The sequence below is a fragment of the Rhineura floridana genome, chromosome 4, assembly GCF_030035675.1.
Source record: "Rhineura floridana isolate rRhiFlo1 chromosome 4, rRhiFlo1.hap2, whole genome shotgun sequence".
Classification (NCBI taxonomy): domain Eukaryota; kingdom Metazoa; phylum Chordata; class Lepidosauria; order Squamata; family Rhineuridae; genus Rhineura; species Rhineura floridana.
This window is the reverse complement of record NC_084483.1, coordinates 50073228-50090147: the sequence shown is the minus strand read 5'-3', so window position 1 is coordinate 50090147 and position 16920 is coordinate 50073228. Positions and strand designations below refer to the sequence as shown.

Below are 16920 nucleotides of genomic sequence, written 5' to 3'. Positions count from 1 at the left end.
GGAAAATTGATATCCCAAGCCCATGATGTTTGAATTAAGGTGGCATTACTAGAATTAGACTGTCATCACATATTAATGAAGAACTGAACTTGAGAGACAGTGAAATGGCCAAAAGCATCCATAAGGAGTAGCTTCACACAAGATGCAGAAGCAGCTCTATATTTCATGGAAGCCTTCCATAGACTGTAGCAGAAGTGAGATTTGATCTTGGATTTATCAGATCAAGCAAGATGCATGTTTTGGACTACTCCATACATGTTAGTGTTTCTCACCCTACTATCATGTTGCATAGACAATGTGCAATTGCCTCTATCAAAAAGCATTGTGGTGGAGATGGTGCGAGTTTCTTTGAAAGTCAGTTTGATCTGCAATGTCCATTTCACACCCACACATGACTAGGTGAGGGTAGAGTCATGGATATGTGAATCACACATCCATGTGTGAATCAGTCCTATATTGTTACTATGTAAACACTGACCGGGATACAATTTGGGTGAAACTATACAATTGTTCCCCCCCCCCCGTTTCTGTAATCCTTCTATGGTTACTTATTCTTATAAATGTGCTCCCATGTGACAGAATCAAGATACAGCCACAGGAGATTAGTTTACAGTAGTTAAATTTCATTTTTTTAAAAAAAATCTCCGTTTAATTGTGTGGGATGGGGAAAACATAAGTTATAGTAACATTTTTCTGTAACTAGCAATCATGTGAACTCACCTTTAGTTACTATGGTTTGTATTCAGCAAAGTCCTACTTAGAGTAGACCCACTGAAATCAATGAACCTAAGTTAGCAATGAGAGCTAGTGTGGCTTAGTGGTTAGAGTGTCAGACTAGGACATGGGAGACCAGGCTTTGACTCCCCACACAGCCATGAAGCTCACTGGGTGACCTTGGGCCTGTCACTGCCTCTCAGCCTCAGAGGATGGCAACAGTAAACCACCTCTGAATACCGCTTACCATGAAAACCCTATTCATAGGGTCGCCATAAGTTGCAATCGACTTGAAGGCAGTCCATTTCCATTTTCAAGTTAGCCAGGTGCATTAATTTCAATGGGTCTACTCAGAGTAGGACTAGCATGTAATACCACCCTGTGTGCCACAATGCTTGCATGGCTTGACCTACAAGTAAATGGAGTTTATTTGGTGGGTAGTAGGATATGAAAGGGTGACACACTGGAAAAAATAATATAGATAGAAAGAATGAAAACTGAAATAAACAGAATGAAATATTACAATGCATTTTTTTTTTAAAGAGCAGTTAGGGAAGGAAAAGATCTCACAGATTTGTAATTGGAGGAAGGGATCTGAATTGCTGAGACCTTTTTACAGTATAGTAATCACCTCAGCTCCAGAGGCAAATCCTTTCATCCCAGCAAAATAAAACACACACATACACAAATACCCCATCCCACCTCAGTATGTGTGCACGCAGGGAGTACACAGAGCAGCTACTAATGCTTCTGGCCATAAATAACATAGTAGCTAGCTTTCTAAAAACCACAGGTTAAAGGATGAGGGGTGCCATGACGCACACAGAGAGGCTGAGATCAGAAGAGCAGCAAAAAAAAGGAGGTCGGTTGAAACAATGAATCCCCTTGTTCAGAGTCATATTTATGAGTGCTTCATTGCACTGAAAGTTCATATTTTATTGGCTAGGCCATGGGGTTTCCCCATTTGCTCATCTCTTAAAATAACACCCCTGGCTAAAGATTCCTATAAAATACATGAGTGCTCTAGCAGGCAAAACCTGTCAGTCCTGACATCTGCTTAGTTTGTTTTGGTGGAGGCGGTTGAGGGACATTCAATTTTGCACTGAGGACTGGGATGTTTTCTGTGCAAAGCTGACGATATGCAAGAACGTTAAGTCCTTGTTTTGAGACACAGATTCCTTAAGTATTATTGTTTGTTACAGGCTATTAGGTTGTGTTTAATATATCAGTTTGGTAACGCATTGTGAGGTATGAAGAGAGTGTGGTATGTAATAAGCAATCAATTAAAAAAAAGATGCTTCCTTCATACAAAAAAAAGTTCAAGCACGTTATTTCTATGATGTTCGGAACACTTTTGTTTCCTTGGCTGCAGCCAGAAAACAGCTGTAGCTCAGGAGTGGAGCATCGTTTTGCATGCAAAAGGTCCCTCATTCCCAGCATCTCCAGGTAGGACTGGGAATGTCTCCCTAGTCTGGAACCCTGGAGAGCTGCTGCCAATCAGTGTAGATAATACCGAGCTAGATGGATGAGTATACAGCAAGTGCCTATGTTCTGCTGCTTCTAACTGCCACTGCCTTCCTTTTTTATTGTTCTCAGTCCTGTTTTCTCACTATCATTGAATTTGATTGGTCCTGGCAACCGACATTGTTCTGTTCGCAAGCATCTGTGATGACCTCATATTGGACATAGCAAAGATCTACATAAATGATCTCAAAGATCATCCAGCCAGTAGGATTAAACCAGAAGCTGGGAATCTTTTTGGGTCCACGGGCTAGATCCTTATCAGGGTCTGTCTTGTGGGCCAAATTTGACCCATCAATCATATGGTAACATCATGACATCTCATGATTGGCAGGCAGAAGGGGGCACCCATCTGTCAAATCCCTTGTGCTTCCCTTAAGCCTCTGTGTTCAGAAACATAAAGGAGAGGGAGACTTAGAAAAGCCTCTTTGAAGTCTCCCCACTCCCCCTTTAACTCGGCAATCACAGAGAATTAAACGGGACATGCAGGGAGACTTGGAAGATGCTTTTGCAAGTCTCCCTTCTTCCCCCTTTAACTCCCTGATCATGGAGACTTGAGGGTAGTGTGGGGAGACTTGCAAAAGACTTTAAGACAGCCCCTGCACTCCAGTTGGAGCAAACAGGAACACAGGAGCTGTCTTAAAGCCTTCTCAAAAGCCTCTTTGAAGTAGCTCACATGCATGAGCTGCTTCAAAGGGTGTTTTTGCACAGGACCTTAATCTCTACTCATCTGGTGACTGGGGATTAAATCCTGTTGTTTGGGCTGCATGATCTTGTTCTCTGCTGGGAACATGATCATGCTGACGTCACTGGTTGGCAGGTGGGCATGGTTTGGAGGAAAGGGCCTTGGGGGCCCAAAAGGGACCCCTTGAAGGGCCATGGGTGGCCTGGAGACCAGAGGTTCCTCACCCCTGGATCAAACAATAGAGTGGACAAATGTGGCAAGGGAATTAGACTGCAATGGCAAAGAGAAAGAAAAAAATGACAATAAGAAGAATTCTAGCGAAACGGTATGATCTGAAAAACTGAAAGTTGCCTTTCAATATTAAAAACAAGATAAAACCATATAAGTTTTGTCTCAGCCTTGCTAAGAAATCCCACCCAAAATACTCAGTTTCTGTCCCAATCTTATTTCTTGTTTATGAACAAAATATCTGACCCTAAAAGCACTTCCCAAACCTGGCTTTTGTCAAGAAGATAATACTCTTCTCCTTCTGTCCAGCTTTTCATTTCCAGTATGCTAGGAGGTCAGTGCTTTGTTTATTAGAGGAACCAAGACTGATGGAACTAAAACATTTTGCAGTCCTATAATTCCCCAAAGAGAAAGTGGTTTGATTCAGTCTTTTATATCCACAATATCTAAATTGCCTTTGATTAGTCTGTGCAATGCAATTGAATTGGGATGCTCACCTTAAGAGTTAAAATTTGGTCCTTGTGTTTCAGTTGTACATTCTTCTAAAGTGTTGTTAAAAGGGGAACATATTAGTGGATTGTTTTGATTCATTTTGATTGATATGATTCTGCAAACTGTAGTTTAACACACCTTAGGGGAACCAGTGACCCTCCAGAAGTTGTTGGATTTCAACTTCCATCAGCCCCAGCCAGCATGACTAATGTTAGGGATGATAAGAGTTGTAGTCCAACAACATTTGGAGGGCTATAGGTTTCCCATCTCTGGTTTAGCCTGGCATACTACCTATTGCATAGGTTTAAACACCCTTGCCTGTTCGGCACTAACCATAGTTTTCAATGACACCTAACTCAGCAGACTGAAGTTAGTGATTCCTTCCAAATCAAAGATTGCAGTCCCACTACTGACCACAATTTCAGTCTCTGTTTTGGAGGAAATCACTTAGCAGAATGTGTCAATTGGGATGTCACAGCAAACTGGTTAGCACTAAACTGGGAAGGCAGAAGGAAGCCATCTATGAAGGGAGAAAGGAAGCCCATCCATTGTTTGGAGTATCTTCTGACTTGTGTGTTATATGCGTGTTTTATTGCTTAAAAAAGCAATATATGCAAAGATATGGTTCAACATTGCTACACAGATTTCAATTCTGGGGTTTCTAAACATTGTGCAAACGTAATGATTATAGTGGACAATGCCAGTATTAGTAAGTGTTACTACAAGTGAATACAGAGAACAAAAACTATAATGCAATATAGCTACCTTAAAGTGTAATCATATGCCTGGTTACTTGGAAGCAAAGCCCACTGTATTCAACAAGGATTACTCCCTAGGACATGTGTTTAGGATTGTAGCCTTCATGTATTTAATCAGGAAGGCAGAATGCAGTATATTAAGTTTTCTAAAACCAGATCACTTAAAACAAAATTGTTTAATATTATCTAGTTGTTTGGATTTTAAAAAAACCAATACCGTGCATTCAGTACTGTGCATTCCTTGGCTTCTGTATGATACTTTGCTTGGGTCAATTTTTATCTGCTGACCATCTGACCCTGTTGTTAATTTTACTTAATTGCATCCTGTTTTAACATTTTGAAATGAGGATGAGAGCTCTCAAAACCTCGTGGAGAGGATATAAAGGCTAATAATAATAACTGCTATAGTACTAAAGCCTGGTCTCATGAGAGGTTTCCTTATTTCTTTAGTCTGATGGATGGCTGTAATTTCAAGATCTTGTAGTAAGGTGAACCTGTTGATCAAGTGCTTTTTATTGTGATAAAGGGCTTTCCTGTTTGCTTTTTTGAGGTGGAATGCTCTCCAAAAGCATTATTCGTGATGTAGGCTCTTTGAATAATCAGCAACGGCACTTGAGTGCAGATAGCGTTGATCTGATCATAGTTGTCACAAGGAGCACCCATCTGGAACACAGGAAGCTCCGTTTTCCCAGGTCAAACTATTTGACCATGTAACTCAGTATTGTCTACTCTGACTGGTAGTAGCTGTATAGGGTCTCAGGTTGTGGTCTTTTCATATGACTTTGAACAATTCTAAAGATCCCAGGCCTGATGTAAAGTTAAAGCATCCATAACATTTTAAACCAGGTATTAGTATGTATAACTGTTACTATGTATGAGGCAAGCAATGGGATCTTAAAGTGATATGAAAGGACATAATATTTTCATTAAAAGTCTGGGAACTTTTTCTCTCCATTTTTATGAAGCTGTTTGGTACAGTTAGAAGAAAGGAGCAATATGAGTATTGGAGTATACTAATTAGAGTGTACAAGATAATTAGCTTCAGGTTACAATAATGTGGGAGAAATTTCCCCACTGCTTCTGATGATCAAGGGATCATGTTTTTCCAGTAGAAGGTGAGTTTTGAGGAATTATTGCATCACAGAGATCAGCGTGGAATTTGCTCATGCCAATGTTTCCTGGAATGTTTACTATTTATTTTGTTTTATTTTATCTACTTAAATATTTCTATCCCAGGTGTGTTTATAAAGCAGTGGTGTCAAACTACCGTGGCTGCTCTTAAAATATTATGACTCTGCCCTTAGAACTGAAGTATTCTACAGAAATGGATGCCCACTTTATTTGATACTTTTATGTCAGGAACGGGGCAGCTATAGCCCTGGACTCTGAATTCCCATCACTCCCAGCCAGTACAGCCAATGATCAGGGACGATGGGAGCTGGAGGGCCACAGTTTCCTCATAACTGATTTATGTTGATGTTCTGAAGGAGACAAAAGTCCTTTAGAATAGGGGATGTCCCTTAAAATGAGTGTGTCAATCCTTGCCTAAGTTGTTGGCCCTGACCATCTCCTCCTTAACATTAGCTTCAAAACCGGTTTTCATGGGAAGATAGGAGCTTCCCTTATACTGAGTTAGATCATTGGTTCATCTAGGTCAGTATTGTCTGCCCTGACTGGCAGCAACTTTCTGAGATTTCTAAAAGGTTTCTCTCCCATCCTTATGCTGAAGTGCCAGCAATTGAACCTGGGACCATCTGCATACAAAGCAGATGCTTAATCCAGGTCCTTCTCCAAAGATTTAGGTTAATTTTCAAACCCATACACACCCGATTCAAAAATTGTACTACTGTTTTCCTAGCTGAATGCAAGCCAAAAGCTCTGGTGAGGTAGTGCATAAGTAAGAGCAGACCTTGGCTTTGAAAAATTCAAGGAAAATGAGTTATGAGTGTTATTGGAATCAGTACTTCACAAAGAATCTGACACATTCAGTAGCAGTGAACATTTCTGAGCCTTCATTGTATCCAGGGGGGTTTCAAGCAGATTTTTTTTTTTGGTGGTGGTTCACTAATCTCTAGGCTGACTTGGACTGACATGCTGGCTTGTAGGTTTTTAAGGACTCAGCTGTTAATGGGCCCCTTTTCATTGCATCTGTTTTGCTATTGAACAATACGAAAGTCAAGTAGAAAACAGTAGGCTGTAATTAAAACAACATAATGTGAACTTGACTTTCCTCTTATTTTTTCAACCTTAGCAGGCAGAACAATTTATTTGACTTATAAGCAATTATAGACTCACCTTACTCTTTTACTAATCAGGAACACTATAGTAGAAACTGGTTCCCTAACAGGAGATGAAGTCAATGTGGAAAATTTGACTTCCCTACTTGAAACAGGAGCTTTACTGTATTCTGATCCATACCTGAATGATATTAATTTCCCAAAGCTTTCCTTACTGAAAAGGTAGTGTTAGCTCCATTCTTTAGAGGGCTTTCTGTTTTGAGAGAGGAAAATTGATATTACAGCCTGCGTGCACTGTACATCTTCATGTATTTATGACCTAGGGAACTAGCTAGTGATCTAAAGGCTTTTATTTAATTACATTTCAGATGTAAAATTGACTCAGATCTCATAGCTAAGGACTGGCAAAATCTGATTGCAATATTTTAGGTCTGAGCTAAGATTTTCAGAGCTATTTAAATTTGCAAAATAAGTGGAGGTCATGCAAAGCTGGCAGAAGAGCAAAATTGTCTTGTAAATATATTGCCAACATCTAGCAAATCAGCACCTGAAATGCTTACCATAATTACCAGTGGTGTTTACCTTTATGATGGTGAAACAGAACAATACAAAGCTAACCTGAATAATCAGATTTCAGCACAGGAGTGAGTGAGATTAGTCTGAAATTTGGATATCTTCTGAGACTGAAATATTTGACAGACCTGGGTTTTTGTGACAGACTGTGATACAAAATTACATCTTCAAACTCATCCCCTGGACTCTGACAAAGGGACACTCTGAATAAACTGGTTTTTTTCATGAAAGGCCTACAATTTAAGATTAACATAAGGAAACCTCCTGTATTGTACTGACTGAGAGAGCAAAACTACCTGTGATGTTAATGACGTGATTATTAATCATGAAGTAGGTTTTTATAAATTAAATGCAAGGTGCAGTGGGGAAGGGTGGTTGTCTTCAGAAGTACAGCACATGGGGAGGGGAAATTTAAGCCTTCCCTCCCTGGCCGTTGCTATTGGTAAAAATTGTGCTCCCTCCCCATAGCATTTTCCTAAAGCTAATTGACATTTGTGTGCTGGGCTCAATTTTCACCTATATCACAGCTGGTGAAGAAAGGATTAAACCTCTTTATCTCTCACACTGAATTCCTGAGGACAATCCCCCCTCCCCCCTCCACATATCTGGTATTTAATTTCTAAGATCCCACAATGCGATTGCCAGGAAACCTTTGCAAATCATTATACACAGGAACATATGCAGAGTGGACAGGGGCTAGGGCAGCTCAGGATCAGTTAACTGTAGTGGGCTGTCCAACACTGGAGGCCTTAAAGAGGCAGCTGGACAGCCCCCTGTCGGATATGCTTTAATTTGGATTCCTGCATTGAGTAGGGGGTTGGACTCGATGGCCTTATAGGCCCCTTCCAACTCTACAATTCTATGATTCTAAGTCAAAATATTTATTTGCACCTTCACCTCTCCCTACACCCAATCCAAGGGGCCATATGGAAAATAAAATTAAATAAAAGATCACCACAGAACTGTTGGGATTTGTTCTGTAAAATTATGCATGTGTGAAATATCCTGAAATAAAGCAGACAGCTGCATTCCTATGGGTCTGTTATGTTCCAGAACAGGAGTAGCCAGTGTAGTGTTCTTCAGATGTTCCTGGACTACAACTCTCATCATAGCTGACCTTTGGCCATGGTGGCTACAGCTGACAGAATGTGAAGTCCAACAACATCAGGAGGGCTCCATGTTGGGTACTCTATGTTGGGAGCACCTGAGAACGTTTGCAGATATTGAGGTAGGCTATATGGTTCAAAGACATGAATGTTTTTTGATTTTGGTCATAATATAGAAGCTATACAAATAAATAAATCTATCAAATAATGGATGGAGTTCAGTAGGCGCTAAGCAAAGAAATATCTAGCTCCATCTGTGCCACAGTACTAATATTTTCATTGACTTCTGGTTTCCAGACATCCTATCATCCCAATTCATTCATTCATTCATTCATTTAAATGTTCTGTCGCTGGCAAGGATCAAACTCGCATAGGAAAGACAAGGTGTCATTTTCCCATTTACAATCAACAACAGAAATGCTTTCCAGAATTTAATAATTAGGGTGGCAGCTGCAATGTAATGTTTGTTTTGACTTGCAAAACAACTACATATGACTTGGGAAGTAAAAGGAAATTATAAATGGAATGAATAACACATGTTTACAAATTAACTTTTCATTGAAACATTACTTTATGAGGTGATATGGTTTCCTTAATTGAAATATATTGTTTTCACATATATTTTAAATGGGGGCTTTTAAAATTATGAAAAGTAAGTGAAAGATATTGAGAGCACTCTTTAATAAAGGCAGGTTGTGTGGTAAGAGGTTTATACAAGTACAAGACTTCATCATGCACTGGTTGGAGTCTGCAGATAAGTCTCTGTCAAAGACCAAATTCTTAGGACTATTTTTTTGAGGGGGGAGGGATAGAGCAACCCTGCATTGACACTGAAGGGACAGAGTTCAAGGGGTCATTTTGTTTAGTAGCACCTTATCTAAAACATGTTTAAAAGTTTAAAAACACTATGAACTGTCATGAGCCTTGGGTTCTAACAGAAATCCAAAATCTTACCTAATCTAATAAAAGAGAGAGATAAGTAAAAGCTTTAGCTGTTCAGTTTCCCAAATTGATGAGTGTGCAAGAAAATCTGTTTCCTCCCAACTCCAGCAATTCTGGAAACTGAAGAGCTAAGGCTTTTGATATCTGTTTTAAAAGATTAGATATGATTTCAGATTTCTGTAAGAATGCATGGCTTATGGTGGTTTATTTGACTTATAAGCAGTTTATAGCCTCACTTCTCCCTTTTACTAAGACTTGCCTTAAAATGCAGATTCAGCCTAATTCTCCGGATGTTTAATTGGAAGAAAGTCCCATGTAACGGCTAACTGAGGGGCTGCCAATGTTGCTAGACTCCAACTCCCATTGCCCTAGACATACATATAGCTCATATGTATATGGCATACATATACATATATATGTATACATACAACTCATATGCCATACAGCTCAGTAGTAATGTTTGGGTTTTTTAAAAAGGCATAATACAATGTCATTGCATGGCTCTGTTTTATCATTATAGTGATTATTTTTCACAAGAAAATATCTTAAAGCAGCTTAAAAATCCATAAAATACAAAACAACTTAATAATCAATTGAAAACCAAATGCATGGAAAAAGTACAATAAAACAAATTTCCCCTTGCCAGAGGATGAAAAATGCTGAACATGATGTCATAGCATCCCGGGTTTCTTTTTTGATATATTACCAGGAAGACACATTGTGGGGTGGGTGAAGACATTTGAGTTGCAGCAGGGCCTTAGCTATGTCACAAGCATGCACAGGATTATTGTGCACAGAATGAGTTGCCTACTAGCTGACTCAGAAACAGGCCTCATCAACTGAAGTCACAAAATATAAAGTAAATTGAAAATGCTTACAGAAAAAATATGTATAGTCTTTCATCCTGATCTAACTCCCTTTTCTATTTACTTTGTGAATGTTCATTCTTTCTCATGCATCACTTAGAATTCCTGAAGACGAATCTAAGATGTGTGGTGATGATGAAAGTAGGTTTCTGGCATCTGGGTGGTTGAAGGTGGAAGACAGAGAAAGGGACAGATAACTGTCTGATGTGTCTGCCTGTTCCCAGTAACACAATAGCTAATTCCTGGGGCCTCTGCCCTTTGAGTGTGTAGGAACCAGAGTCTCTGCATTTATCTGAAGCTTATCTGTCACCTACTATGTTTGATATTTCCAGCCTCTGCTTTCAATTATCATTCATCAGGAAGAGCACTCAGTAATTTCAAGAGGAAATTCTTGAAACCTTTAACCTGCACTTGTCAGATAACAAAAAATATTTACTGAAGATAAACCATCATTTCATTGAGTTCAAGATGTAAACATGCGCACTTTGTTCTATGTCAGCTTACAGTAACCTCCATCACCCAGAGGTGGTCGGTACAGGCTGGTTTACTTTCCTACTTCTGCTGAGGCTATGGAGATTCACGTTAAGCCATCCGCCATCACATAAAATTTAATATTTAATAGTCATATATAGATATCTTAACAGAAAGCAGGGACATTTGTGAAGTGTTAGAGCTATCATGTGTATGGATTAAAATTGGGTCTTGTTCACAACCTCATTTTCAGATATTTTTAAAGTAAGCAACAGATAGATGAATACTGAGGTTTTACTATTCAGTGATACACATGACAAACTCATTGGGGGGGGGGAAACATCATGTCCAGATGTTACTCAGTACTAATAGTGATGGGGGAGAAATTTAAGTCAGTTCACATTTAAAATTGAATATAAAAAACCACAATTTCTGAAACAATATGAGAACCAAGACACAGCCATCCTTCAAAATTTCTCTCATCTGATATTAGCAATACAGTTTTCCAGCTAAACAATGTTTACAAAAATGCATATATTAGGGGAAAGTGTGCATAAAAATAAATATATTAATGAAAATCACACACAACAATACATTGTGTTTTGGAGAAATTGATAGCAAAAATGTGTAATTTATTCAAAACTGCATTCAAAAATATATTTATTGAGAGAAATTTTCACAAAAATGCTGAAGAATTTTTGTGAGATTTTTTTAAAAATGCAAATTGCTGCAGAAATGTGAATTACATTTAAGATTGGAAAAACGAGAAACTGATCCAAAACTGACAGAACCTTCCATCTCTGTTAGGGTGAAATATCACCTGGTAAGAGTGTCTGACGCAATCTAGCTAAATACTAGTTCGTAACAACTGTTTCCCCCTTCTCCCAAAATGGGATTTAAAGTTTTTAAATTGGTTTATATTGGACTATATATATATATATAACTTTTTAATATATATAATATATATATATATAAAACTTTTTTGTTTTTATTGGTATTTTAAATGAATATTTTAGACTGTCGTAAAGGTCTATCCTTCTAGTAAGCACTATACAAATTTTGTTAAACAAAAGAAATTGGCTAGAAGCCTTTTGTTTTCATCTCATCTGCCTCATCCCGTTCCCTCATCACAAGTCATTATCTATTATTCTAATATTCTATCTGAAGAGGAACCACTGACATGAGTAGGAGGTATATAACTTTGCATGCTACTTCTGCTCCCAACATCTCCATTCCTGCCTGTTCAATCCTCCACATTGCTGTTTTGAATGGGGAAGATCTGAAAGGGTGTCTACTCATGTTTACTTGAATGCAGGTAGAAACCTCTGACCAATTGGGAAGGCTGATTTTATCAGATTTCCTCATCGTGTATACGGTCTACTTGTGTTCAAGCAAGTGCATGTAGATGGACCTCTTCAGTCCTTCCCTGTTCAGTACAGGAAGGGTGAAAACGGAGAGGGCAGGGCTGACGTGCAAACATTGTGGATGGAACTGATGCACAAGGCTCCATGCCTCCTGTTCATGTTAAATAGTTCCTGTTTGGGTCTAATGCCTGAACAGGGCTAAGAAGGGAGCATCTGACTCAGGCGGTGCAGCATTTGTCTGAACATGGTTATCTCCCTGACCTCCCCTGAACCCTTGAAAAGAATCAAGGATTGATTGCCACATCAGGAAGGTTCTCTTTAAACAGCACATATTCCCAAAAATATGGAGGATGCTGCTGTTATTGTTATTGGAACCAGTAGATAAAGGGAATACAGAAAGGCCAAAGGAAGGACTTGGCACCAGTTTTACTCATAAAAAATGCTATGCTTCATTTCTTTGAAAATAAATGGAAAAAGTGTTTTGATGCTAATATGACTTTAATTCAACTAATACAGTTTGGCATCTTGTGAAGATATGCCTAGTTGTGTGTGCACCTTTCTAAAGAGGGCAAGTTTGAACTTGGTACTTTTTTAAAAAAAGTTTTGCAGTCCGAATTAGAGTTACTAAATCAAGTGTATCCTGCTTCTTTTCACTGACAGGCCCTAGGCCTTTGAGGGCAGGATGACCCATTTATATGTGTCTCTGTGGAAGTTCCTTGTTAGCAATAAAATCTTACCCTTTTGAAAATATTTTTAAATGCACTATGGCTGTCCTAATATAGATTGTTTAGGTGAAAAGTTTACAATTTTTGTCGAAAAGAAAAGTTAACTTGACATTGCCCTTAATGGATATGAATGGCCTAACTTATTCGTTGTGGCTAAGCTATTCTGTACAGTGTAGAGATTAAAGTCAAAATTATTGTCTGACTTGCAAATGTAAGTAATTACACAATAAACAAAAACACCAAGGAGTTTGCTATTAAAGAATATTGGGGAGATGTTTGAAAGTATTTATGCTTAATGGGGGAAGACATGATTTTATTGCTACAGTGTTTTGTGCTTTAGTTACTTTGATTTCAATGTGTTTTTAATGAACCTAAATCTGGAGTCAGTCATCCTGATCCAGCAAAGCAGATCCCCATGAGAACAGACTTCAACACACTCAGTCAGTGTATGCAAATTCACATCTGGGTGTATATTAACATTCAAATTACAATGCTCATCCGGGTGTCATTGAACTGAAACAATTTTTAAATTTATTTATTCTGATTATTTGTTAGCTGTTCTTCAGCCATAGCTCTCAGAGTGGCATGTAGAATAAAACCATACAAATACAGTTAAAATCTTTTAAACAAATCACAGCAATTAGTTAAAAATTCCAGCATAAAAACTGAAACAAAGGTCTGGATAAATAAAATAACCATAAAGGAAACAATGATGTTAAGTAACCTTCCTTGGGAAGGTAATTCCAAAGAGGGGGTGCAACAACTGAAAAGGCCCTGTCTCTGGTTACTACCAATGTGCTACCTCCAATTCCCACCCAAGATGATTGGTCTAGAACAGCTTTTCCCAACCAGCGTGCCTCCAGATGTTGTTGGACCACAACTCCCATCTTTCCTGACCATTGGCAATGCTGGCTGAGGCTGATGGGAGTTGTGGTCCAACAACATCTGGAGGCACACTGGTTGGGAAAGGCTGGTCTAGAAGGATACCATGGTTAATGGTGTCAAAAGCTACCAAATGGTCCAAAGAGAATCAACAAGGTTGTACTTCCCCCTGTCTCCCTCCTGGCATAGGAAATCTATCAGGGTGACAAAACAGTGCCTCTCAAGCCTGAAATCAGATTAGAATTTATATCAGTGTCTTCCAAGTTTATCTTGAGTTGCCTGGCCACCACACACCCAACCATCTTTCTTAAGAAGGGTATATTGGTGACCATCCTCTGGGTCCAGTATGACTTTTTTCAGGAGCACCTGCACAACCTCCTCTTTCAGTATGGTTGGGAGCACACATTCATGCAGAGAAGCATTTAAAATCCCTAGTACCCCAGCCATTCAGCCCAATCCTGTTACAGGTAAAGAGGGGCAAGGATTAAGCATAGAGGTGGTAGGCTTAGCTTCTCTAAATACCTTGTCTATATCCTGAATGACTAAAGCTACCCAAGCAAACGTGACCAGACACAGGGTGCTGGATGCATCAGTGCAGTGCCGTGGAAGCAGTGGAGTCCAAGTCACTGCAGATAAAAGTGATTTCAATCCCCACCCCAACTACCTAGGAAGTTACAACATACAAAAATGCATTATATTAGGAAAGTGTGCTTTGCAAAAATGTATATGTCAGGCAAAATTGGTATATGTCAGGCAAAATATGTGTACGTTAGGATAAATTTGCAGTAAAATGCTGATTAATTTTCATAAGGACTTTTAAAAAAACCCACAGTAGTGTGGAAATTTGGAGAACTGAATTTAAGATCAGAAAAGTAAGAAACAAGAAAAACTGAAATTGTCAGAGTCACCCATCCCTACCTGATGCTGAAAGAATAGTTTTTCCAATCCAAAGATTTCATGGCAGACATTTGTGGTATCTAGTGGGACATCTTACTGTTGCAGAATCCTTTGTGTACAGCAACGTTTGCACAAGCAAGACATTTTTCAAAGTTCATAACATTGTTTCATTTGCTGTGTGGAAACCACTTAGCTTTATCATCATGTTGTTCACATTCTTATATCCTGAGAATAGTAATGCCACAACATGAGAGCAGAGCAAACATAATTTTTGCAGTCATTATAATGTATTTTGGCCTGTTATAGAATTATGATTTCAGTCAAGATGAGTGAGCTTCTTCTCTTGTCTTCCTTCTCAAATGCTTTCTCAAACACGCCAAGATCATCTACAAACAATTCCTACATGTAAACCAAACCAAACCAGTTTCTGAATTCTTCTGTAATTTTCTTCTTCTTGTATTTTGTCTACATCTTTATTACTTTAAAAATATATATTCTGTCACATTGCAAGATTTTCCTTCAGCTGTCTGTGTTCTGAAATGTTGAATGTAATCACGAAGGGCTTTTCCCTTTGACCTCATGACACTTGGCTTATATAACTCAGGGGTTGTGGTTTGACTCTTTGCCTAATTCCCTGCAGCAATCTTTGTTTATATCTTTAAGCATATACAGTGAATCCTGAATTAATTGTGGGTGATATATTTTTACCTTTTTATTTTTATTTTATTTTCACAGTTGAAAGAGACAAGGATTTTTCCCACCAACGACGACATTACAAAGAATTTCGATTTGACTTGACTCAGATCCCACATGGAGAGGCAGTGACAGCAGCTGAATTCCGGATTTACAAGGATCGAAGTTACAGTCGATTTGAGAATGAAACCATTAAGATTAGCATTTATCAGATAATTAAGGAGTACCCAAACAGGTGCCTTCTTTTCTGATTGTATTTCAGATTATTTCTCCATTTGCAACAAGAGATCAGAGGGGGGGGGTTTCCTTGAAGGATGCATGTAAGCGAGACTGTGGCCTGGTTCACATAACATGGAAAGCCATACTGTGGTTTACCAGGACTGCATGAATATGTGGGCTCCTGAAGAGGAGCTTGCAGTTACTTTGCTCCTTCCTGGTCTTTTTTGCTGCCGTGTTGCACTGAGCTAAGCCACAGTTTGACTTAGTTTGCCATCCAAACCCTGGCTCAGCTCTCCCCTCACTAACTACAAGCTGTAGCCAAAGTTTGATTACAGCTTGTCGTTATTAAGGAGAGGCCTGTGTGTCTAGGCTAGGATGGAAAAGTCTGTCTGTTTCAGTTCTCTAAGTTTCTCATTTTTCCAGTGTTAAATTCCGTTCTCTACATTTCTACAGCGATCTGCAATATTTTTTTAAAAAAATCCTCATTAAAATTCTCCATCATTTTAGTGTGAACTTCTCCAAATAAACACATTTTTGTAGGCAGTTTTGACACAGTTTTGCAAGCCATTTCTCATCGTTTCATGCCTTTTTTTCACTCATATGTTCATTTTTATGCACACTTTCCCCTAATATATGCATTTTTGTAAATGTTGTTTAATTGGTGAACTGCATCCCAAAATTCTAATAAATACAAATTTCAAAGGATGGCTGTGTTTCGGTTCTCATATTGTTTCAGAAATTGCGAATTTGATAAATTCTGCTTGAAGTGCTTACTGTGAATCGAAATTCTCACCCATCCCTAGTCTAGGCATGCTTGCAAATCAGTGTGGCTTGCATTTAAATAAATGTGTTTAGAATTTGGGTGTAACAGGGCAATCCTATGTATGTTTACTCAAATGAAAGTCCCACTATGCTCAGTGGTGCTTATTCCCAGGTAAGTGTCCATAGAACTGCATCCTAAGTGTCAGAATTCAGTTGTGTTTATTTATCTGTACGCATACCAGCAGAGGAATACTTCCACTTCTTGGATCTTAAACATACAAACTAGGAGTAAGTCCCACTGAATGAAGTGGATCTTAATTCCCAATAAACATGCATAGGATTGTGCTGCATAAGGCAAACAAACCAGGGTGGAAATGAAGGATTGCTCTTTCTCTCCTAAGCATGCTTTGCCATGGAATTTCATAGAGGTATTTGACTGATCTCTGTGAGACATCAGGACCATAGATCATGACCTGGCACTATTTCAATGTAAGCCATTGAAACGGCTGGTTTCATTGCCAGGAGATACTGGCTGGTAATTTGACTCAAAGGCAAATTAGATACACATTTGTCACATATTCAGTTTGATCCTTGCTGATGCATACTATCTCAGGACCTTCTGCTTACAGAATCTTGCTTATAGATACAGCGACTGTGTATTCAACAGCCACAAGTTATTCAAGCATTAATTATCATATTAACTGGAACCGTCAACAGTACAGAAGCATGCTTCTGACATATAACAACCTGCTACCATTGCTGCAATGACCACAATCCTAGCACTC

The 16920-nt window shown here is 38.8% G+C and overlaps 1 protein-coding gene across 4 annotated transcripts in view; it reads left to right on the top strand.

Annotated features, from left to right (window-relative positions):
* Positions 1-16920, top strand: part of BMP5 (bone morphogenetic protein 5) — an 82683-nt gene that overhangs the window by 15047 nt on the left and 50716 nt on the right. For all 4 annotated transcript variants that reach the window (XM_061622995.1, XM_061622994.1, XM_061622996.1 and 1 more), the window contains one exon: positions 15197-15389. In XM_061622995.1, the coding sequence (XP_061478979.1) occupies positions 15197-15389 (193 nt within the window). The remainder of the gene's footprint in view (positions 1-15196; positions 15390-16920) is intronic.